The following is a 24,530-nucleotide window of genomic DNA, read 5'->3' on the forward strand; positions in this document are numbered from 1 at the left end:
CATCACGGAAGAAGTATGGTCCAATGACACCGCCGGCACCAAACCGTAATTTTTTCGGGATACAATGGTAACTCATAGAAAACATGTGGATTTCTACCTGACCAATAACGCATATTTTGCTTATTGAAGAAGCCATTCAGCCAGAAATGAGCCTCTTCGCTGATGATGATTTTTCTATGAAAATCCGGATCATTTTCAAGTTGTTGCTCAGCCCAATTCACGAGCATTTGACGATTGTGGTGGTCAAGCGGCTTCAGTTCTTGCGTCAATTTAATATTGTTAGAATGTAGGCCTTTTCGCAAAATTCGTCACAACGACGTCAGAGGCATGCCTAACGCTTGAGAAAGTCGTGTGGGAGACTGATTTGAAGACGGAAAGTTACCTGATTGGGGTCTTCCTCAATTGATGCGGTAGCGGCACTACGGGCACTTCTTTGGCTCACTGGCATGGGCACATTTTGTACTGTGCCTGTGGATTTTAATTTTTCCACTAGACGCTCAATTGTTGAACTGACGACCATAAATTGGACGTAACGCTCTGAAAGTCGAGGTCACTGACTCCGAATTTCGGTAGTAAATTTTAATAATTTCGACACGTTGTTGGATCGTGTATCTTTCCATAGTAAAATGGCAAACATTACTGAAGAGAAATGTTAAAAGAGCGGGAAAAATATGTCATCCTTTGCTGTCCTTATTGGTCTACTTTTGTAGCGTCCCTATTGAAAAGCCCTATAATTTAAAATGTAAAGTTAAGATCTAAAAGACAAATTTAGGTTATAAACATGCTATGCCTAGCTTAATGGTATGAAATTTATTTATATATTTTTTTAATTATTAATTTACTTTTTAAATTTGTTACGCTTTTCATGAATATGTTTTGGACTCCTCAGCCAAAACATATTCATGAAAAGCCCAAATTTTGTGAAATTTATAAACGTTTACAAAAAGATAGAATATCTCAATGATGTTGTGATGCTTTTCTTCCCCACGTTTCGAAAACTGTAACTCAAAATATGATTTTTAGAAGACAATACCCTACATTTGTCCCAATTGGTTTGCCAACCACTGTAATTTGGGTGTACGTGTGGTATACGTTACTTAATGCTCTTTGTTGAAAATTATAGTTAGAGTTACAATTATAACATACTCTCCTTTTATTAAACCCTGCTTTTATAAATTTTATGTAAACCAGTTGCATTTACCCAAATCTACACGTCTTCTAATGGTTTAAAGATCTCTAACAAATACAGGTGAACTTTCCTAACTCGAATCACCATAATCTTCAAACAAACTTCGAGTTAGAGAGACTTCGAATTGTGGAAAGAAATTTTTATGAAATTTGACTTCTATTGGCAATTCAAGAGTTCGACTTATGCAGAACTTCGAGTTATAAAAGTTGAGTTATGGATGTTCAATTGTATTTCCAAGAACTTCAAAATATCAGTTGAAAAGTCGTTCGCGCATGCTTAAAAAACTTTACAATTAAATTGATATGTATGTATAGTTACGTATGTACATATTGCACATTTAATACAAGTATTTTATATTTACGCACTTTCTAGTTTACAAAAGTCGGTATTTATAAATGTATGTATTGGTTGAGGTTTTAACACCCCAAATAGTTTCATTTAATTAATTGCAAAGATTTCGAACTTGATTCGGTGGCCAGCAGCGTTGACATCATGAATGGCGAGAGACATTTAGAGCTGGGTGTGAATGGATTTTGTATTTGTTTTTGTGAAAGCTCCGGTACTTTCGTGCTAATTATGTTGGCTTGTCGTTCTTGTTTTCGAAATTTCGCACGTCTATTTTGGAACCAAACCTGTAAAACATATAAAATATTATTTTTTTTTCTTGTATAAATCATGATTTGCTTTCGTAAATGGTTGCTTAAAACAATAGTACGAATATGTTGTCTATATGCTTATGAGAGCGATCCGATGAGTATGTATCTTAAAAAGCATAACCCCCTTTTACCTCGAAACTTTTGACCCAGCGCTGCCTCAAATTCTTTAACTCGCCGAATAACCTTTTTTCGACTAAAATTTGATCGGCGGGAAATTTTTTCCAGTTTGGAAACAAAAAGAAATCGACTGATCCGATTCTAAAGAATAGGGTGAATAAAAATTTGACCAATTTGGACGTGGCGATGGCAGAGATATGAGTTGGTAGCCGAATGAACACTTTTTTCTTTATAAATGGCCCCGTTTTTTCTGTAATTCAGAGTCGAAACGGTCCCATAACACGATTTGTAGCTGTGATTGCAATTTGTTTCGTCGACGGTCACGAAAAATTACTTTAGCTTGAGCTTAAATAGCGTCAAATGTTGTGAAATGATCCCACGGGGCACTTACAACCACTGTGAAACTCCTTAGTTTTAGTTTTGATTGGTCGCTATCGCAACAGAACTACCATCGTATGCCTAAACCAAATGCTTTTTGATTTCACGAATCATCGACCGATATTGCTACTTTTCATATTTCTAAAATCCACAGACAGATCCTCTACTATGGTACATTCTGTTAAAACTAAAGTATTCATTCGATTTGTCTATGAGAATGTAAGCTGTATTACAATATATTGAAATTTTTAACGCAGTAGTAGCGCCATTGGGCGGTGAGGCTAATTAATTATAGGAATACTCCAGTAGATCATATTTTTCTGTAAACTATTTTGTTTAATGACGGGACTGAATAAGGAAGCGAATCAATTGGGTCTGGTTGTGAACGATGACTAGACGAAATATCTCCTGTCATTAAACAAACAGTCGTCGCACTCGCGACTTGGCTCCCACGTCCCTGTTGACAGTCATAACTTCGAAGTCGTACATAATTTCGTCTATCTTGGAGCCAGTATTAACATCAACAACAATATCAGCTTCGATATCCAACGCAGAATAATTCTTGCCAACAAGTACTACTTCGGACAATTGAGAAATAAGTCCTCTCTCGCCGAACAAAGATGTGGTGCAGAGGCATGGACGATGACAATATCTGGTGAGTCGACTTTACGAGTTTTCAAGAGAATGGTTCTGCGGAACATTTATGGTCCTTTGTGCAATGGCCACGGCGAATATCCCATTCGATGGAACGATGACCTGAATGAGTTCTACGACGACATTGACATAGTTTAGCGCATTAAAAGACAGCGGCTACGCTGGCTAGGTCATGTCGTCCGAATGGACGAAAACACACCAGCTTTGAAAGTATCCGACGCAGTATCCAACGATGGAAGCAGAGGAAGAGGAAGACCTCCGCTCTGTTGAAGAGATTAGGTGGAGAAGGAGCTGGCTGCACTCGGTATCTCGAACTGGTGCCAAATTGCGATAAGAAGAAACGACTGGCACGCTGTTGTTAACGCGGCTATAACCGCATAGCGGTGCATACAGCAGTAAAGAAGAAGAAACGTTAGTCTCTCATTGGTCTAATTGTAGTTATAAGAAATTTCTATAGTCTATGCTATACCTAATTGGGTTAGATTCAATAATAACGACAATTTTTCTTGCTAAACTTATGAGAGCCCTTACAAATCATAGACTTAGTATTGTTTGACCGTTTCGACTTTAAGATTAATAATTCTACTCAAAACTTCTTCTTTTAACTTTCACTATAGATCTGCCACTTGCAGGCTTTCCTAATGTTACCATCGTCAAGATGGAGTACTAGCTTTGCGGAATGTTCCATGCATGTTTTCTAGGACACTCTGACTAGATCATGACGTCCGAATATACGAAAACAATCCCAGGTGGAGAAGAACCTGGCTTCGCTTGGAATTTCCAATTGGCGCCAAGCAGCTCAAAGGAAGAACGACTGGCGCGCTCTTGTAAACTCGGCTATAAACGTGTAATCGGTGTCTCCGCCAATCAAAAAGAGGAAATACCATTTTTTTAGAACACTGTATAAGCATTTCTTTTATATCATAAGACAATTATGAAAAAACTAGTATAATTGTGGGTATATTGAACTAAAGAATAACAATTAAGAAAACATACAAGTTTTGCGGTTTCAAAAAACAATTTTCACACAGCTTGTAGTTTTACCACTCTTGGGCTTAATTACATGCTCAACAGAAGAGGAGCATGTCCAAGCACTTAACTTAATTGAAAACAAAACATTGACTTACACCACCTCTCCTCATTTTTACACCCTTAAACAATAACTTTATTTACAGTTACAGTAAACAATTTCTATTGCTGGATTAGTTCATCAGTAATACTCCCCTATTTAATTGGCTGTGACTTGTTTTCAGATCTCGGCACGTGACTCCCAGTGTTTATACACACACGCACGCATGCATAGATTCAGAGTACTTAGATATGCATTTTCTAGACAGACACCTCGTAAGCGAAAATGAGAGATGATTTGTGAGCTGGGAAAAGTGAAAAATGATTCCATCTCATAATTAAAAAAAAAAGAAACAAGGAAATTCCTTTGGGATTTGCAGCCAGACAACCGAAAAGCGCAGTATGCCACTGTTGATGAGTTTTTTCTTTGAAGTTTTTGCAGTTTAGATATAAAATAATATTCGAAAATGAAATTGTGTATGAATAATGTAATTTTCGAAACAATTTAGTGTTTTTTCACTTAGTAAATAAGGTATATACACATGTAGTATATATAATTTGATAAGTGAATGTTTTTAACCAACCTGTACGCGTGCCTCTGTAAGCTCTATTTTCATAGCGATCTCTTCGCGCGTATAAATATCAGGATAATGTGTCTCTTGGAAGATCTTTTCTAGCTCCTTGAGTTGTTTGGACGTAAATGTCGTTCTAACCCGTCGTTGTTTTTGTTTATCTTTATAAAATGGTATGGGATTATAGCTGCTCGTAGACCAATCTGTAAGAGAAAGGTAGCAAATTTGTAATACGAGTAAGTTAATATGTCGAAGCGCGGCATTATTGGCGTAAACAGTTGAAAATAACAAGTTCTTCTATTACGGCCTTGTTGAACTCTACAACATTTCTCATATGTTCTGTATGAAAGTACATACATATATTATATGCCATAGGATAAAAAACGGCTTACCGACAATACTTCATGAAGCCAGAGGAAGTTTTTCAACAAACATCGTTTATTTTCCAACTGTTATCAAAATAAAATCAAAAAGGAGGAGGCAATAAGCTCTTCTTCAAAGTAGAAACTAAATTTTTTTGTATTTTGTAACATGAACTTGATGACTCAAAACCCATTTAGTTTCGAGGCCTTAAATAATCCTTTCTCTTTAAACTTTCACGTGACATATTCATGACATGCTAATAAATCAGGTTTCAGTTGACGAAATTTTAAAGATACATATTTAAGGGGTTAAATGGGTTTACGGGTTTCAAAAAATTGATTTTTTTATTGTCTTATCTCCAACACCTCTAGAATATTGTCCTAAATTTTCAAGTTGATCCGAGTAATAGTTTCGGAGATAAGGCCTTGAGAACTTGTGTGCTCGAGGCTAGCTAAACGCATTTTTCTCGAAACTGTGTTTTTGATGTCGGTTGGTAAGATTTCTCGAGAACTACTCAACCGATCTTCATGAAATTTCCCACAGGTCTTTGAGATATAATTCTTAAAGACTTGGACGAAGAATTTTTTTTGATTACAACTATTTGAAAAAAAAATCGCGAAATTTTCACAGAAATTTAATTTTTTTTGTAAGAATGTCTGCCAAAAATCCATTTTTCAGTTTTTTGCTGCGTCCAAGTTCTAAGTTTTAACTAAAGCACGTATTTTTCACTTAAGATGATCCTGTAAGAAGTTATCCTGCCAACGCGGGCGCATCTTTTTTCGAGGGGTCACCGAAAATGGCGTCGCAATGGCCAAGTTTAAAATATTTTTTCCAACAATTTTAGAATGTCTTTGAGAAAAAAAATTGTTCAAAAAAAGCGTGCCTAAAGACCTAAGTCTTTTGCAGAAACGACGTCGAGTGGATGACGCAAAATAAATGTTCGGCAACAAAGCTGAAGACCCTAGGAATATGATGTCGAAACTGTCCTACAATCAAATGAATGGTGCTTCAAAAAAGATCCAAAATCGAAAATACTCCGTCAAAACCAATCAAAAATGAAAGTGATGCTGATCGCTTTACTTGATAACCGTGGTGGGGTTTATTATGAATTCATTCCACAGAGTTAAACGGTCAATAAGGAATACTACTTAGCGGTTTTGATAAATTTGTCGAAAACGACCGCATTTTTGTTCAGAAAATTTATGGATTTTCACTATGATAATAGGCCTCACAGTTGATAAAAGTGATCAGATGGTACGAACATGCTGCAGATTTCATTTGGCTTGTATCCTAAGCACTTGTAATGACGCTGTGATCCTAAGTAATGGTTACAAAAGGTAATATATGCAGTTTCAAAAATGGGCGTTGTGGAAAAGTTGTAAATGATATCTCTACAGGCGTATACGTACATATTTTCATTTATGGAAGTGATACTGGAGTATAAAAGTAGACTAGCATCAGCGACGGCGAATAGCACAATTTACCAGACGTTCTTTTAAAACGAGTGCTTTGCACTATAAAGCATTGCATACCGTCGGCAGATACTAAGAAAATTTAAAGTTCAGGCGGACATATAGACCCCGAATAGTTTTGTGCCAAAGACTATAACGGCCTTTGTGCTGGCCTGCTCCACATACTTACGTTGACCCCTAAACACTTTTGTAATTTTTCAAAACTCACTCACCTAAACCGCGCTCATAATCATCTGAATTATAGCCGAAATATAGTAACGAGCCACTTATTTCCGATTTTGAACTCGCGCTCGTGTCATGTTTAGGCGGCGCTGTGCGATATTTTTCACTTTTCGGATGGCACAAAGTTGTCGGACAGTCTGTAATTTTATTATTTTCAATAGAGATTCTGTCAAAAGACCGCAAATAATTCTCTGTATTTAAAAAGAAATTCGTCTGAGGGTTCATTTTATTTTCCAAACCACTATTATATTTCACAAACATTTGGGTGCTTCTTAAGATTTTATGAAATATACCTTTCATTGATTAATTATTGATATATTGTATATTTATCATATAAATACGTATGTTGTTGTTTATGTTCATTTATTATTATTATTATCATTTTTTGTTATTGTTTTTTTTCACAATAAATGAAAAATATTATTAGCGTAAGATCATTTAAGAAAATATGATAAAGTGCTCTTGTCTAAATTGATACAAAATATTAGCCAACTTGTATACGTGGAAGTAGTTAAACAATTACTGTGATGTATAATAAAAGTGATTCTGTGATAACGCCACACATACACATACCCAATCAAATAAAACACTTTTGTGGGTGTTAACGAATTTAGCTACGAACTTTAGGGGTGAAAGTTGAAAGTCGTCCTTGTACGCTACATCAAGTCGACTAAGACTTTATTCAAGTTCAATTAAGTGAGAAAATGTTCAAACTTAATAGAGGCCGTTCTTCATATTCTCGTATATACTAACTTTTTCAGTTATTTTGATACAAATACATACGTATTATCGCCTTCAAAATACGTTTTTGGGCCAATACACTTGTTAATCACGGGTGGGAAAGTTTTCAGTACCTTTTTCGGTTTCGGCTCATTTTTGGATCGCCGTTCGCTCCAGGATCGTCACTTAATCAGCCATGACATCGCTAAGGAACTTAACATTCATCATGAAACAGTTTTGAACCATTTAAAAAATGCTGGCTACAAAAAGAAGCCCTATGTTTGGGTACCACATGAATTCACTGTGAAAAATTTAATGAACCGATTTAGCATCTGCGATGCTTTGCTGAAATGAAATGAAATCGAACCATTTCTGCAACGAATGGTAACAGGAGACGAATAGATCATGGTCCAAGCGTGGTGAAGCTCAACAAATGGTCGCAAAGCATGGGTTGACGTCTCGATATGCTGAGTGTTTGGTAGGATTGGAAAGGAATCATCCTGATCGAACGATTAATTCCACATTTTACTGTCAACAACTGATGAGATTGAACCAGAACTGATCAACAGAAAGGGCTTCATTTTCCATCTGGACAACGCTAGACCACACACATCTTTGATGACTCGGTAAAAACTGGGAGAGCTTGGCTGGGAAGTTTTGATGCATCCACCATATAGCCCTGACCTTGTATCATCGGACCACCATTTGTTTCGGTGAATGCAGAACTTCCTTAATGAAGTATAGTTGTCTTCAAGAGAAGCCTGTGAAAATTACTTGTCGCAGTTTTTCGCCGAGAAACCAGAAAACTTTACACTGATGGGGTAATGTCTCTAGCGGAAAAATGGCGGAAAAATGATACGTTTTTGGTTCATTAAAGTTCATTATAAATACATAAAAAAATAAGTTGATGTTTGATTAGAAATACGAAAAGACTTTTTCGACTACTCTATATGTATGTATATTTATAAATTATATGGTTCCACTGGAGAAATATACTCGTATTATACAAATATCTGTCTAACCTATTGCCGGTTAGGAAATTTGTAAATTCTACTATTTTTAATGCCTTCGAAGTTATCAATCATTCTTAGAGAAGCGTTTTCATATCAACAATAAAGAGATTATATTCATATTTAAGCACTATGTTAATAATTTCATAATTTTTGTTTTTTTGAAATTTAATAAGTTTTTTAAGGCAAACATGTAGGGCACAAAGCCATCATATATGCCCAACAAATTAAATTTTATCTCTATTTTATGGGAGGCGCTACTGCTTTTTGCATTACGTATACAGTCCAGCTATGCACTGGCATCAACATACAAACATACATACATATATAGTACATAAATATGTGCAATACATACATATGTATGTACATATGTATAAACAAATTCATAGCTTCCGTATCGTTATATGTACATTTATTACCATCGCAAATTAAATCCTACCTTTTTCCGCTCACTACCACAAAAAGTCACAAATACAACCGTATGCAATGCAGGCGACAAACCAATGTTAAATATGCTTCATTAAACATTGTTTACATACAAGTGTTTGTGTATACATTATCGGGGGAAGTCTGTGTTTGCTGTTAATTAAGGAACAAAGGATAATCACAGTGTTGTTATAAAATAAATATAAAAAATCGGTACATACATACATACATACATACTTACACTTCTAGCAGTTATACATATATGTATGTATGTATGTATGTACATATTGGGTATTTAATTTTGATGATAGTTCCTTATTTGATGATGTAAATATGTTAACTGTAGTTATGTGTTTTATGAAAATACATACATACATACATACACACATACATAAATGATAAGATATGTATGTATGTACATAAGTATTTAACCAGTATGTACTAACCCTATTTTATACTTATAATCGCATTTTATAAAATTTTTATACATATACATATGTATGTACATACATACCTATTTCTTTAGTACATTATACAAACAAGTACATATGAATAAATAGAAATAATTATGTATAAATTTTTTCAATACATGCATGAGTGTATGAGAAAATAATAAGCAAATCCTAGCACTTCTGATATTAATATTATTATGAGGGGTTGATAGTGTCTGGTGTTAAAAATAATTATACGGTTTATGTACATACATGCACACATACATATGTACATATAATATTTGAATTATATAAATCAAAATTTAAATGAAACCATGTCTATTTACTTCTATGTGTCCACCTGAAAATCATGAATAAAAAAGGCATTAGAAAAAGCAGGAATTAATTAATTTATGGTGCTCTAACTGTATTATAGGAGTCTTAAATTCCTCAGTGTCCTTTCTCGAAAAAATTAAACTTTTAACATAACCTAACTTAAAATAAATATTTGATGTTGTATCGAACTGCTGAAATATCGATAACAGTGCTATGTACAGAAATATCATTATTTTGAAATACTCTAAACAAGGCGGATAAATAAACAAAATCAGCTGCTTTGGGGCTACCAATTGCAATTTGTCGTGCTACCACCCAGCGCGCAGCATTCCTCACATAGGCGCCCACAGCTGTGTTATTTTCAAATATTTTTCCAATGAGAAGACAAATCGTATGCAGTGGCAACACTCTAATATTGTCATCTTGTGAATTGCGCGAAATGTGTTGAGCAGCCGCAATTATTCGATTTATACAAGTTTTGTGAAATTTTATAAATTAACAACGATATCTTTTATTGATTGGGCTTAAAATATATTTTAAAATGGCGCTACAATGTCCTGGTTCAGTGGATGTAACCGTGAGTATAACACATATAAATATAATGTTTATATGCAGACTTAACAAATTCAGCGGTTTTGCAAAATTTATTGATTGCAATTTCATTTCTTAATACAAATTAGGATATACAATTTAAGTTACAAAGTAAACATAAAATTTTTGTTGGAAATTCTAAATTGCGCGATCACGTTAATTTATTAGCATGTGCCAGCAATTATGGTCTACTATTTGTCGGCAATCCAAATGCGCCGGAATTACAAGGTAAGTGGTTGGGAACTAAAGTTGTTGGAACGAATGTAAATGTATTTTCTTATTTAGCTTATATTCTTCCTGATGTTATATATGCGAAGTCAAAAGGGCAACCTGTGCACTTGAGAACCACGAAACTTCCTAATGTGCCTAATTCAATTGCATGCAATGCAGATGGGTCTATGTTGGCAGTGAATTACACGTTACAAGGTTATGGTGTTTTGGATATTTATCATGTACCATCATACGCGACTTCTGTACGTAAATATGTAACATATATTACAAGTTTCGGAAATAACAATTACTTTCTTTGCAGGATGTAAAAACATTATATAGCATACGCTTGCCCGATCAAAACGTATATGCTTTACATTTATTATGGAACCCTGTATTGTCAAATATCATTGGTGTAGTGCTTAGCAATGGTAATTTTGCATTGTATACACTTAAAGATGGTGGCGCAATGGAAATGCGTTCTCTTCAAAATCAGCAAATACAATCCGGTTGTTGGTCGCCAAAAGGTAAACAACTTGTGTTCGGTTATCCAAATGGAAAATTGCAGCAATATAAACCCGACCTTACGATGGTTAAAAGTATCATATGCCCACCGAATGTACATCCTGGGCCATTCGATACCATAGCATTACATTGGTTATCCACTTTTCAGTTTGTTGCTAGTTTTTTGCAGCATGGGGAGGAGGCTATGCCCAATATGTATATTATAAATGCGCCGAAAGGCGGCACACCAGTTTATATAAACTACAATGATGTATGCTACAGTGGTTCTGAACCGAGAAAACAACAAGTTACATTCATGCATATTGCACAGTGGAACTTATTACTAGTTACGTCCGCAAATGGTGTTGAAATAGGGCTATTGGGCACTAAAGATGCTAATGATCAACCACAATGGGTGCATTATATGTTGTTGGATGAAGCACGCATTGAAATGCCACTTACCGAGGGCAGTGATGAAACATATCCCATTGGATTAGCATTGGATATTTCGCCAACGCATGAGTTGGTAGTGGGCGAAAAAAAGTTGCAACCCATGCCGGTCATTCATGTACTTTCTACACACGGTCATTTGCTATGTTTTAATTTTTTGAATTTGTCAACAAATGTAAATATCTGTTCGCCACCAGCGCCAATTCAATACGCAATGGCTAAGTTTACCATTTTGGCTGAAAGCAGTTTCACTGATGCGGATGCCGCAGAAAAGGTAATAATTATTTTAACTCCAAACTTAAATTGTTTTGATTGTTTTTTATTTTTTCACAATAGGAAGAGAATGAAAATTTGCCTGTCCCATCAATTGAACCACCACCGCCACCGCCGGCATCTACATTAACCTTCAATGCACAACCGCAATTGAATGTTGCTAATCAAAATATGTCCGCCTTTGGTGTGCCGGCAAACAAGAATTTATTCTCAGGTAGTTTTGAACAAAAACCGCAAAATTTAAAATTTGGAATGGCGCCGGCTAATACCGAAACAATGCCTAATACATTAAGTAAGTAATTTTTTGTTTAACGAAATATAGGTTTCTGAAACTTAAAACTTTCGATTTTTAATAGATAAACCAACAGCACAAGCTGCGCCCTTGTCAGCTCCGTTAAACACATTAAAGCCTGCGCCACCTACAGAAGTTTTTAAGCCCTTGTATACGGTTTCACCGGAATTTGCGCCACCACCAGTACAACCCACGCAACAAGCTCCAGGAAAAACAAAAACGCACACACTAAATTTAAATGAAACGAATACAGTGATACAACAAATGATTGTGATGCAAATTACGGCATTTGACAAAGAAATTAAGCAATTAGCACAAAAGTCAAAATTAGCACTTGTGAGCAACATTTATCAGTGTGTTTCTGTTTTAACAAATTTTTTTAATTAAAAATATTTTTATAGAACGACGATCCAGGTATAATGAAGAGTTATAGCAAACGCTTAATTAACCTACAAGAAATTATTGAACAAGCAAATGAGCGCGATTTTATAAAGGATGTGCAAGATCTACGACACTCACTGACAGAATCATATGAAATGTTAAATGAATGCCGCTCTAAACTGGAAACTTTTAAAAATCCTGAGTAAGTTTTGAATACTTCTACGGTTTTTTGTTTTTTTTTTTTTATTTTTTTTTTTTTTTTTTTTTTTTTTTTTTTATTTTGTTTTTCAAAAAATATTCAATATAATATGCGTGTTTTATTTTCCAGCGAACCAGGTGCAAAGTATTTATCATTGTATGATTGTGTTAGTCAACGTCAACTGAAAGGCCTTCAAAGCTATCTTACCATTAATCAAAGTATAATGAAGCGCCTGGAGGAACAAATGGACATACAATGGTCGTATTATCAAGATTTGGTGCGTCGTAATTCAAAATCTCAAATGCGTATACCATGCCTTGATGGCATATACCAACAAATGACCAAATTGAAAAATCTCATCACACAACAGCAGACAAAATTGCATTATATTAAAAATATTATGAAGCAAAAAGATTTGGGTAGTGGCAGAAAAGGCAACGATTGTCGCAAGGAAAGCAATCAATTGATAAAATCGGATGCGTAAGTAATTAAATAACAAATAATTATGCGTGTATATATATATTTATTTTATAAACGACCTAGTCTCTAGTTTTTGAGATATCTAATGGAAATTTTGCAAACGTCCTTTTATCCCCAAGTTGCTGCTTATTTGTCATCGGCGGTTACGACGCATATAGCATATAGCCATACTAACCGAACGATAGCAAAGTCTTCTATGAAAAACTTCTGTATTTGAAAAGACATTTTCATGAAATGCGCCATAGATTATTGTTCAAGGCAGTGCTATAATATTTGTACGACTGGCTCAGTTCGGTCAACTATTGCATATAGCTGCAATACAAAATTACCGTTTAGAATCAAGTGTCTGTATGGAAAGCTTTTTTATTTGAAAACTTCTCGGCATGAAATTTGGCATATATAAATTTCCAAGGTAACGCTAGAATTTCTGCATCAATTGTTCAGATTGGACCACTATAGCATATAGCCGCCAAAATGAAAATAAATATTAACACTTAACACTTACCGATCCAATCGGGGTTAGATCGCCGAAAAAAAATAAAGATCTTTTTTATAAACTTTTCTAATATATGCACACGTGAAGGGTATTACAGCTTCGGTGTAGTCGATTTTTTTTTTACTTTAGAAAACTTTAATTTATTATAATAATAACTTACCGCCAAAATATACTTAATTTACTTGAATTTTTTTTTGATCAAAAACACTTTGCTTACAACCAAAATATTTTGACAAAAAATATTTTTGATTATCATTTCTGAATTTAGGGGAATTGTGTCATTGGCAGATTCTATACTCTCCATGACTATACACAACATTACAGATGCCAAAAGCAATAAATTATCTGAGAGAAAATTGAGTGCTTTGAGAAATTTTACAAATCAACAAGCGAAGGTAAAAATAATCAAGCCACAGCGTCCTAACCGCATTGAGCTGACGTCAGAGGTTATTTTGGAAACCAAGCAACTTATCAAAAAGAAAGAAACTAAAGACGTCAAAGCTACTAAAGTGGCTGAGAAAATAAATGTTGCGACAACAAAGGAAGTGCAACAACAAGCGCCATTTAAGCAAATACAAGCGGCCACTAAACAAAATATAGAGCTACAAGTGCCAAAGCCGCAACAACAACAACCAGAACAACAGTCATTACAATTCTCAAAACCAACACCAACAGCTGGATATTTCAGTAACGCACAAACTTCAGCACAAACAGCTGCAGCTGCCCCACTTAAGCCACAAACTAGCACACCATTTTCGACACTCGGTTTCGGTAGTGGCAACAATTTTCTGCCGAAAGCTGAACCACTTAAATTCGACAGCGGAAATGAAATGCCTAAATTTAACGCAAATACAAATGCATTTAAAACCGATGTTATTGAAAACAAAGCAAACACACTAACTGCACCCAACAATAACGCTTTACCAAAAACCGAGACTGCTGATAAATCATCAACACCTGCAATGAACTTCTCATACACATCGAAAGCCGATGCAGCCGATATTGGCAAGTCCTCGTTAAATTTTAATGCCCCTTCGAAAGCCTTTACCGGTTTTGGCCAACAATCGTCGAATACAATACCACAAACCAACATATTCAACGCAAATAAGACAGCAGTTAATGCGAATGCCAATCAAACGAGCGATGCGCCAAAAGCGTTCAGTTTTGGCAGCACATTTAGTGCGCTAACTGATTTGAATAATGCTAACAAACAGAGTGCTGTGCAAAATCAATCAAATTTACCGGCTAATACAAGTGCCACGGCAACAACACAACCATTATTTGGCACAACAACAATGCAACCCACGATTTTCAATAAACAAAACGAGAACCAATATTTTGCACCACCAACAGCACCCTTCTCAGCTGCGAGGTATATTTAAATTGTCTCTATTCTAAGCAAAGATCTATTTTTCAAACATATTTCTATGTTTTAGTACAATTGGAAAAGAAAAAACATCCACTGCTGAAACACAAGCGAAGAGTACGCCTTTGGTAAATGCTTTAAACCAAGACACAACGGACCGTAATGTTGACGGTAATGTTGGTGCAACACAAACTAAGAGTGAGGCGGATGACATGTATTTGAAATCTTTGAATATCTGCAAACCAACACCGAAAGGTATTTGAAAACAAATAATTCACCGTTTTATATTAATAATTAAATTTGACTTCTAAATTTTCTCAGAAGCTGTGAAACCTAAAGATGGCAGCATGTTCTCGTTCAGTTTAAATACAGAGAATAATCCACCAGGCGCTTTTCAGAGCATGCAACCGGATTTGTCTATTTCCAAAGTTAATACAATAGCAACAAACACACAAGCAACAGCAGCACCAACACCAACAATTTTTGGCAAGCTCGCCACAACAGAACAGTCACCTTCACCATTCAATGTCGCCAATACAAATGTATCGGCATTTGGTGGTACTTTAGGCTCCACCATACCATCTACATTATCTATACCGACCACTAGCAGTATTGGTGGCGCAGGCGCATCTGCGTTTTCGTTTACGAACCCGGCGCTCTTCAAACAGCTGCCCACTTTCCAAAGTCAAACTCTTGCAAGTACCACTACCACTACTACTACTACTACTACTGCGGTGAGCGTTACATCAACATCGACAACTATAAGCGCACCGACCGCAACTAAACCAGCGTCAGCAGAAGCAGCTGCTTTTACCAAAACAACTACAGCCGCACCCACAGCTTCATTAGCGCCTACTACTGCAATAACCGTTGCTGCCGCCACAACAATCCTCACACCAACGCCGTCACCTACAATAGTTGCACCCACCGCTGTCTCGGCGGCACCTGTTAGCGGCGCAACCAGTCCATTCTTTTCAACGATTGCAGCAACGAAAGCGCCAGGCGAATCGCTGTTTGGCAATTTAGGGCAGTCAACTCAAGCTGTCAGTCCTGTGAGCTCTATGACAAAAACTGAAAATGCTGCGCAACCGGCAGCGACCACAGGTGTTTCGCCATTTGGTGGCTTATCATTGGGTAGTCAAGCGCCAGCTGCCAGTGGTGGTAGCATCTTTGGTAACTCTGGTAGCGTAGGATTTGGCGCTGCAACGGGTGGCATATTCGCCGCTGCCGCAGCTGCCAGCATGCCAGCAAGCCCCGCAGCGCCTGGCGCCAATACCTCTGCCGGTTCCATATTTGGTAACAGTGCCGTTAAGAGTCCTGACAGTACTGGTGGGTCGATTTTCGGAAATGCTGCAGCGAAACCGGCTGAAAATACTGGTTCTATATTTGGTAATGCGGCAGTTAAGAGCGCTGATAATACAGGTGGTTCTATATTTGGTGGTACACCTGCTAAAAATCCTGACACTGTCAATGTTTTCGGTTCACCAACCTCAGCCAATGCAGCCGCCAGTAGTGGTTCGATTTTCGGTCAATCGTCTGGTAACATTTTTGCTTCTGCTGCCGCTGCCAACAAGCCGGATTCAACATCCACAGCATCTGGTTTCAGTTTTGTTGGTTCGGCTTTTGGCGCTGCACCGAATAATACCGCTGCATCTGGCGGCTCTATATTTGGTGGCGCTGCAGCTGTTTCAGGTCCACAGCAACAACAGCAAGCAAATATATTTAGTTCACCCGCCAGTGGTTTTGGTGCAACAGCTAATTCACCGTTCAGTTCATTCTCACAAGGTGGCTCGTCAATAGCAAGTACAGGTTTTGGTTCACCTTCCCAGCAACAACAAGCGGGTGCATTTCCGCGACCAGTTTTCGGTGGTGCGCCAACATTCGGTAGTCCACCGGGTTTCGGTGCACAACCTAGTTTTGGTGGCGCACCGACTTTTGGTAGTCCCAAAGGTTTCGGCTCCTTTGCCACGCCCACAACCACCGCCTTCAGTGCGCCTACAACGCAGAGCAGCAATATTTTTGATGCTTTGGGCTCGACAGATACAGGCTTGTCCTTTGGCAATCTAGCACAGACGACGAATACCCCGCCAGATGCTCCGAAGCCTATATTTGGCGGGTAAGTTATAACACAACAATCGTAAACAAAATGTAATTGACTTTCTCTTTTATACTCTAGCTCCTCATTCATGAATTATCGCGCATAAGCGTGCCACAGTGTCTAGGTTAAAGCGAACCAGATAACAGGTTACGATTTCAAATGATTCTATTTAAGTTACTGAAATTATACTATGAAAAAATGCATATTAAGCAAAAATACAACAACTATAATTTCAAAATACAAGAAATTTCATTATCAAATGAATACGTTTTCGAAGTTAATACAAAAGCTTCGAATTTATTAATTGGGACATATTAGTCATGCCTAAATAGTAGTTTTAGCACCTTCAAATTATTTTTTACTTATATTTTTCAATATTAATTTTTATTATTATTATTATTTTTAATTAATTTTTTTTACATTAAAATTATTTTTAGTTTTTAATTAATTTAATTTGTAATTAATTGGCATTTTTTTGTAAATAATTGTATTTTATTTTTTTTTGTAATAATTTGCTTTTTAGTTTTTTGTAATTAATTGTTTTTTTTTTGTTTGAATTAATTGCTTTTATTTTTTTTGTAGTTGCTTTTTATTTTTTTTGTAATTAATTGTTTTTTATTTGTTTTTGTAATTAATTGTTTTTTTTATTCTGTAATTTCTTTTGTCATTTTTAAATTTTTACTATATTTTCATTTTAATATAATTAATTTTTCTTATATTTAATTATTTTTTAGCTTTTAATTATTTATTAGCTATTTTATTTAACTTTTAATTAATCCTCTTTTTAATTTTTAGATCTTCATCCAGTATTTTGTGCTCTCATTTATATTAGTTTTTAAACTTGATGAAAACAAATTATTATTTTTAATTCTAATTTTCGATTTTTTTAGATTTTCAGTCAAAACAGAAACTTTCAAATATTTTTTTTATAACTTTTTAATGCCATATATCTTCTATATATATGTATGTATATGCTTGTATATTTTTTAATAACTAACTTCTATTACTTTCTTAGACCAACTTGGAACTCCCCAAGGAAATTTATAACAAAAACAACTTTTTTATTGTTAAGTAGTATTGTATTTTTATATTTACAATAACTTATAAGTAATAATTCGCTACTTAATCGTAAAACTATGTATAGTTTTATTAGAATTTTGTAATTCTGCCGCTGACTCTGTACCCAGAATTGCATTTAGCTGTATTAGATCATATTTTGTGTACAACACAGTAATGCTCATCGAATCGTCCAAGCCATCTGCCGCATTCTGATTGCTTTCATTCATCATATTGACCATCTCTGAATACAACTGCGGCCACATTGGCGGCTGATACATAATCAAATGGCGTATACCCTTTATGCGTGTACGCTGATAGAAGTGATATCGTTCTGAGTAAAGTAAAAAGTGCACACCGCTGTGATAGAACATGTCTCGCGCACGCGCCACCTTCTCCTTTTTGGTGTATTCACAAATTTGCGCAAAGCTTATAGATTCGGCTTTCAAATAGTTACGCAAACGTACATAATCGAAGTAACTCGGTACATATATCATACAATGTGCAAAAGAAGGCTTTCTATAACGTGGTAGTATTTCTTTGATGAAATAGCGGAAGCGTGTATCGAAAACCGAGTCCAAACTTGTGGTATCTATTAAATTAAATATTTGCGGTGTGGTAACAAAGACGTTGCTTATGTCACCTTGTCGAATCGGATTCGAAATAGACACTTTACCACAGTAGTTGAAGCATTTATTGAAGAAAAGTGAACGTATTTCGGGTAGTTCATGCGAGGACAGCACCACTGTTTGCCGATAAAAACGACATAAGCCATTCAAACACCATGGGCGTACACGTTGTAAGTTAACATTAGTTAAAGATTGTGGCTGCAGGTGCAAGTGATCTATTACATGTAGTAGATTTTCCCAATTCTGTGCTAAAAACATTTCCGCCTTGTCCAATATCAGTAGTTCAATCGAATTTAAAAAATCAAAGGCGCCAGTCTCTTTGCTGTTTGATGCTATGCCCAAACGTAGACCCAATGGTGATGCAATAATAATATCGGATGCATTGAAGTCCGTGTAAAGTTTTAAGTTCTTCTTGGTTATAGAAATACCAATTTTAAAATTGTCATCTATATTGCCTTTAAACGTTTCTACGTAGTCTTCCGGTTTCGGTTTGTTTTGCGGGAAACGCAAGCTGTCACCCGTATATTCGTCAGTGAAACGCGAGAAGTTCATTAATTTTGTTTCTAAAAAGATAAAAAATTTAATGAAATTAAAATTTGAATTATATTATATTATTTATTTATATACCCATATTTTTGCCGTACAATAGCCGACCCATATTTGTCACAATTTGATAGGCACATTTCCTGAATGGCAAAATGACAAGTACTTTGGGTCGCGCCAATCCTTGATCTCGATAACTGTCCGGTATGGTCACTATATTTGGTGTAGCTGCCAATTTCATATTATGTTTTAGTATGCGATTACGCGTCTTTAGCATATGATTCAAAATGTGCGCACTGTAACATAAACGTAATTCATCTATTTTGTCCTTCTGCACGTTGGGATGACAGAAATCATTATAGTGATTGAGTATTTGAAAAACTTCTGCTTGCAAGGGTGTGATTTCTTTTGTAAAGTTGTCTAGTATAGCTGATCTAATATTCATTGTATGTAAATGTTCCGTGCCAAGTAGTTTGTAATTGTTATTCCAATTAAGTTCATTTTTAGATAGTTCTTCACATACAAATTGTGGTATTTGCATTTTGATGGAACCCAAATGTGGCCAAGTAAGTACGCTTCTCTTAACTTCACTCTGTGCGGTCCATAAGTTATCCACACTTTCAAGCGGCAAATCGAAATCAAAATGCTGCGCAAATGTGTCATTGGACTCTACTGCTTCTAATTCCTCAACTTCTTGTGCAGCTTCCTCAACCACATCTTCCTCAGCAGGTTTCGCTTCAGGAGCAACAGATAATTCATCATCCGTATCGTCACCAAGGGAATCATCCGCGGAGATATAATCTTGTTCTGTTTAGTACATTGTGATAACTCTAGTGTGGAAATTGATGGGCTTCAATGCTTACCTTTTGCGGAGAGGGTATCCATAAGTTCGTTGAATGTATTAGTTTCGGCATTATCATCTTCCTCATCCTTTATGAATTCAAATATTTTGCCTTCGGCTTCGTCTATTTTGATTTCCTCCTTTTCTCTGTAGGATTTTTCCAAAAGTGCCTGTTTCCGGTGCTGTTCCATCATTTCCTTCGCTTTTCGTTTAAATTTAAGATTTTTAGTTGTTTTATTCAGGTGAGGATTACGCTCCGCGGTTTTTGGCTTTTTCTTCGCTCCCATATTATCGGACAATGTTTTGGAATTCCTTTATAGAAATATAAAATATCAAAATACGCGTGAGGATGTGTGGTGTACAACTTTTGTTTTTATTTCAACCACGCTTCTTCTGAAGTGTTGCCGTATTAATAGGTTTATTCTTATATTCTTAAAAATATTTATTTTAATTTTCATAACAATAAAAATAATAGAATAAATACATAACACATTCCTAGTGTGTACGTTTATGTTTTTGTATTATAACTTGGTATAAATTATTTTAAATTAAATGACTGATCATTTATATATTTTAAATTTAATCAAATCTATGGCAATGTCAATAAAATGACATACAATGTACACCCTGTGTTGATTTCACCATTCAAGTTGAAACGTTGCCGACAAATTCGCAAGTATTTACAATTTTTCTCAGGCGGAATAACAACACATTTAAAATAAGAAAAATATGGCACAAAGATCAATTACGTTAGTTATAAATACTTTAAAAGATTCCTTGGTTAAAGTTAATAGCACAAATACATTTGTTTTTAGGTCATTTTTTAAGCCAGCATCTAGTGCGGGCACTGAGGAAGCATCAAGCGCGAAACGCAGCAGGTGAGGAACATAAAGCGCGCTAAAGGTTTGTGTATTAATTAAGAAACATTTAATTTAAGACAGGAAAGTCCTCAGTCTAATGAAAAGATTGGGGAACCGGAGAAGAAAATTCAGAGAAAATCTGAAGAAGCGGACAAAAGAGACGCAAAGCAAAATGTACAGACAAATGGAAAAAATAGAGATACAAAGAAGGCATCACCGAAGGCGGCAAAAACATCACCTAAGAACAAAAATACATCCAGTCCTTTCAAAAAGCAAATAAGTGATGTTAAAAAAGAGATCGCAAATGAAAAGGAAACCCTAGACAGCAAACTTAATATTACGTCCAGTCCATTCAAAAAGCAAATAAATGATGTCGAAAAAGATATCCCAAATGAAAAATCAGACAGCAAACCTGCGGAAGTAAAGTCTGAGCCAAAATCAAGTAAAGATGATGATGCTTTGAAACAAAACTCAGGTAAAGATGATAGTGCGAATGTTAAAAAACTTTCAGTGGAAGCCAATCAGTGTGGTGCCGAATACAACCCAGCTTCTGCGAGATATCATCCCATAAAAGATGCTTATTGGAAAGCGAAACAAAGGCAAGGCAAGCTTTTTTACTCTAAATAATTTTATAACAAATATTTTTTTGGGAGCAGCACACCATATTTGGCTTTAGCAAGAACTTTTGAAATGATCGAGGATACCAAGGGACGTTATAAGATGGTAGAAATACTAGCAAATTTCTTAAGCTCTGTGTTATTATTAAACCCAGACGATTTATTATCATGTATTTATTTAAGTATAAATCAATTGGCACCGGCATACGAAGGTAAAGTAAAAAATATTATGTTTTTGAACTAAATAAAATCAAATAAATTTGCAGGCGTAGAGCTTGGTGTGGCGGAAACCACCTTGATGAAAGTCATAGCTGTCTCCACTGGACGTGAATTGAAATTTATTAAAACACAAACGCAGGAAATTGGTGATTTAGGCATTGTTGCTGAGCGTTCAAGAGTTTCGCAGCGTATGATGTTTACGCCGAAACCACTCACCGTACAAACTGTCTATCAAAAATTGCGAACAATAGCAAAAAGTTCGGGTAAGGCTAAATCTCCAATTATACATGATCTCTTTGTGGCATCGCGTTACTCCGAAGCTAGATATATCATACGTTCACTGATCGGCAAGATGCGTATAGGTATTGCGGAAAAAAGTTTATTTCAGGCTTTAGCCACAGCGTTAGTGAGCAGTAGACCCTATGATGATAACTATAAAAAGAAAAAACAATCTGAAGCTGATATAAAAAAGGATATTGAGGATATAACATTTCTACTTAAAACTGCTTATTGGTAAAGTCGTATATAAGTAGGAATCTCTTTTTATAATCTTGTAATATTTTTTTAAACAATAATTTCAGTCAATGTCCAAACTTCGATAAAATCGTATCGACCTTACTTACGCACGGCATTGATGATTTGCTAAAATATTGCACCATGGAACCCGGTGTGCCATTGAAACCTATGTTGGCACATCCAACACGCGGTGTATCCGAGGTGATGGATCGTTTGAAGGGCAATATCACGTGCGAATGGAAATACGATGGCGAACGTGCGCAAATTCATGGCGACAACAATGGCACCGTTAATATATATTCACGTAATCAAGAGAATAACACAACTAAATACCCGGATGTAATAAATCGCATCGATCATTTCAAAAAGGACACGGTACAATCGTATATAGTAGACAGCGAAGTGGTAGCTTGGGATATTGAGCAGAAACAAATTCTACCCTTCCAAGTGCTTAGTACCCGAAAAAGAAAGAATGTAGATGTAGAGGAGATTAAAGTGCAGGTCTGCGTATACGCATTCGATCTATTATATTTGAATGGCGAGGCGTTGACGTCGAAAAATTTCGAAGACAGAAGACAATTGTTGCGAGATAATTTTAATGAAGTTGAGGGTGAATTTCAATTCGCAACTTCATGTGACACCAATGATCCGGACGACATACAAGGCTTTTTGGAAAACTCTATTAAAGGTCGGTATGCAGTCTGTTTGCACATATAAATACATTTCTAATAAATATAATGATTTTAGGTAATTGTGAGGGTTTGATGATCAAGTCGCTGGATAACGATGCAACCTATGAAATTGCGAAACGTTCACACAAGTGGCTGAAACTGAAAAAGGATTATCTGACTGGTGTGGGCGACTCATTAGATCTGGTTGTTATTGGCGGTTACATAGGCAAAGGCAAACGCACCGGTGTGTTTGGCGGATTCTTGCTCGCTTGCTATGACGACGAAAATGAGGAATATCAAAGTATATGCAAAATAGGCACAGGTAAGCAAATTAAAAACAAAATATAAAATAATAAATAAAAAATAAATAACATCAATTAAATTTTACATTTGTCAGGTCTGAACGATGAGGATTTGAGCACACATGCAAAATTCTTTAAAGAACACACAATACCAGCACCAAAATCATATTACCGATTTGATGCCAGCTTGGCGCCCGACACTTGGTTTGAAGCCGTGCAAGTGTGGGAGGTCAAATGTGCGGATCTTTCATTGAGTCCGGTGCATAAAGCCGCAATCGGTATTATCGATCCTGAAAAGGGCATCTCACTAAGATTTCCACGTTTTATACGGATACGTGATGATAAATCTACAGAGGATGCAACCGGTGCACAACAAGTGGCTTATATGTACCGCAATCAGGATCAAGTTAAGAATCAAAAAAGCAATGCTGCAGAGTTCGATGATGATTTCTACTAACTATATATATATAAGAAATTATTATTATTGTTTAGGGTAGCTCTATTTGATACACAATGTTTGTTGCAAGTCAAGAAAATTTTTAGTAAAGTTTGTATGTGCTTAGACGTGGATAGTAGAATTCACGTTTGTTTATTATGCACTGTAATTTTTTTTTGTTTGAAATCAAAATTAATTATTTAAAAGTGTAAGTTTCTGTTTACGTTGTAGTTTTTCTTTTTCATTGTATTTATCTAGAAATATACAAAAGTTGTTAGTACTCAAAAATGTCAAATTTAGCTATTATATAAAAAATTTCAAAATACGAATTTGTACAGTCAAAGCTTCAATCTATTGGCACACAAAATTTCATACGTATATCACCAAATTTAAGCAAGTTATATTAAAATTTGTTTATAAGATTAAAAATATATGTATAACTTACAATCTGAATTGTTTTTTAAGAAAATTTAATAAAACAACGCTGGAAACTGAAACAAAATAAGATTCACGCCGTCATTCCAGAAATAAATGACAGGAGAACTCAATAAACGCAAAGTACTGTTATCAAGCAACGTTGCATGGTGACTTGGGCTTTGTTTGTCCCTATTATTTCTGCCAGCAGTGTACATATATGCCGATTGAAGTGATTCCCTGCCTAGAAGCGCAGTAAATGGCAATTTTGAGGTTCTAATACGTTTGAATTGTAACTAGTACGCGTTTATTCCAATTTCTGTGCAAGTAACTGGCGGTAAACCAAATATACATGCGCCTATATTCCATTTTTAAATAATTTGCAAGAGTATTAAGCCGTTAAATCATAACTTGCTCGCTTTGTGCACCTGTTTTCAACATATCGAAGGTTTATCTATTTGAAAACAGAAGT

At 35.7% G+C, this 24,530-nt stretch overlaps 4 protein-coding genes across 8 annotated transcripts; 2 read left to right on the top strand and 2 right to left on the bottom strand.

Annotated features, from left to right (window-relative positions):
- Positions 1-1,498: 1,498 nt before the first annotated feature.
- Positions 1,499-7,109, bottom strand: LOC126756987 (ALX homeobox protein 1). The gene is made up of 3 exons (XM_050470531.1): positions 6,682-7,109; positions 4,647-4,837; positions 1,499-1,821 (listed from the first exon to the last, which is right to left on the bottom strand). The coding sequence occupies exons 1-3, from the start codon at positions 6,989-6,991 to the stop codon at positions 1,624-1,626; spliced, it is 699 nt and encodes a 232-aa protein (XP_050326488.1). The 5' UTR covers positions 6,992-7,109; the 3' UTR covers positions 1,499-1,623.
- A 2,919-nt stretch (positions 7,110-10,028) lies between these two features.
- LOC126755117 (nuclear pore complex protein Nup214) lies at positions 10,029-17,218 on the top strand. Of its 2 annotated transcripts, none has more exons than XM_050467452.1 (12): positions 10,029-10,191; positions 10,295-10,433; positions 10,491-10,678; positions 10,738-11,643; positions 11,706-11,934; positions 11,999-12,270; positions 12,336-12,517; positions 12,644-12,994; positions 13,759-14,862; positions 14,927-15,111; positions 15,178-16,972; positions 17,033-17,218. In XM_050467452.1, the coding sequence occupies exons 1-12, from the start codon at positions 10,156-10,158 to the stop codon at positions 17,058-17,060; spliced, it is 5,415 nt and encodes a 1,804-aa protein (XP_050323409.1). In that variant the 5' UTR covers positions 10,029-10,155; the 3' UTR covers positions 17,061-17,218. The 2 variants fall into 2 exon arrangements, with proteins under 2 accessions (XP_050323409.1, XP_050323410.1); XM_050467453.1 differs by having other exon boundaries at positions 15,181-16,972.
- A 464-nt stretch (positions 17,219-17,682) lies between these two features.
- LOC126755955 (U3 small nucleolar RNA-associated protein 25 homolog) lies at positions 17,683-20,412 on the bottom strand. 2 transcript variants are annotated; one of them, XM_050468696.1, is made up of 3 exons: positions 20,046-20,412; positions 19,267-19,983; positions 17,683-19,202 (listed from the first exon to the last, which is right to left on the bottom strand). In XM_050468696.1, exons 1-3 carry the CDS (start codon positions 20,308-20,310, stop codon positions 18,073-18,075), a joined length of 2,112 nt encoding a protein of 703 aa, XP_050324653.1. In that variant the 5' UTR covers positions 20,311-20,412; the 3' UTR covers positions 17,683-18,072. The 2 variants fall into 2 exon arrangements, with proteins under 2 accessions (XP_050324653.1, XP_050324652.1); XM_050468695.1 differs by having other exon boundaries at positions 19,267-19,989.
- A 248-nt stretch (positions 20,413-20,660) lies between these two features.
- On the top strand, positions 20,661-24,097 carry LOC126757627 (DNA ligase 1). 3 transcript variants are annotated; one of them, XM_050471677.1, is made up of 9 exons: positions 20,662-20,772; positions 20,839-20,901; positions 20,961-21,325; positions 21,359-21,482; positions 21,540-21,712; positions 21,767-22,232; positions 22,301-22,923; positions 22,983-23,228; positions 23,304-24,097. In XM_050471677.1, exons 1-9 carry the CDS (start codon positions 20,753-20,755, stop codon positions 23,663-23,665), a joined length of 2,442 nt encoding a protein of 813 aa, XP_050327634.1. In that variant the 5' UTR covers positions 20,662-20,752; the 3' UTR covers positions 23,666-24,097. The 3 variants fall into 3 exon arrangements, with proteins under 3 accessions (XP_050327632.1, XP_050327634.1, XP_050327633.1); XM_050471676.1 differs by having other exon boundaries at positions 20,961-21,482; XM_050471675.1 differs by having other exon boundaries at positions 20,661-20,901; positions 20,961-21,482.
- Positions 24,098-24,530: the final 433 nt, after the last annotated feature.

The sequence above is a fragment of the Bactrocera neohumeralis genome, chromosome 4 (genome assembly GCF_024586455.1).
Source record: "Bactrocera neohumeralis isolate Rockhampton chromosome 4, APGP_CSIRO_Bneo_wtdbg2-racon-allhic-juicebox.fasta_v2, whole genome shotgun sequence".
NCBI lineage: Eukaryota > Metazoa > Arthropoda > Insecta > Diptera > Tephritidae > Bactrocera > Bactrocera neohumeralis.

Bases quoted from the DNA above. Each gene is read 5' to 3' on its own strand.
- LOC126755955 (XM_050468695.1), bottom strand. From the start codon at position 20,310: ATGGGAGCGAAGAAAAAGCCAAAAACCGCGGAGCGTAATCCTCACCTG. The intron at 19,990-20,045 runs GTAAGCATTGAA...TGTACTAAACAG, and splicing joins GGATACCCTCTCCGCAAAAG to AACAAGATTATATCTCCGCG. The intron at 19,203-19,266 runs GTATATAAATAA...TTATCTTTTTAG, and splicing joins ATTGTACGGCAAAAATATGG to AAACAAAATTAATGAACTTC.
- LOC126755117 (XM_050467452.1), top strand. From the start codon at position 10,156: ATGGCGCTACAATGTCCTGGTTCAGTGGATGTAACC. The intron at 12,271-12,335 runs GTGAGCAACATT...ATATTTTTATAG, and splicing joins AAAAGTCAAAATTAGCACTT to AACGACGATCCAGGTATAAT. The intron at 14,863-14,926 runs GTATATTTAAAT...TCTATGTTTTAG, and splicing joins GCACCCTTCTCAGCTGCGAG to TACAATTGGAAAAGAAAAAA.
- LOC126757627 (XM_050471675.1), top strand. From the start codon at position 20,753: ATGGCACAAAGATCAATTACGTTAGTTATAAATACTTTAAAAGATTCC. The intron at 20,902-20,960 runs GTGAGGAACATA...ATTTAATTTAAG, and splicing joins TCAAGCGCGAAACGCAGCAG to ACAGGAAAGTCCTCAGTCTA. The intron at 21,483-21,539 runs GCAAGGCAAGCT...TTTTGGGAGCAG, and splicing joins TATTGGAAAGCGAAACAAAG to CACACCATATTTGGCTTTAG.
- LOC126756987 (XM_050470531.1), bottom strand. From the start codon at position 6,991: ATGAAAGGTATATTTCATAAAATCTTAAGAAGCACCCAAATGTTTGTG. The intron at 4,838-6,681 runs GTGAGTGAGTTT...TTTCTCTTACAG, and splicing joins TGATTATGAGCGCGGTTTAG to ATTGGTCTACGAGCAGCTAT. The intron at 1,822-4,646 runs GTTGGTTAAAAA...TATGTTTTACAG, and splicing joins TTACAGAGGCACGCGTACAG to GTTTGGTTCCAAAATAGACG.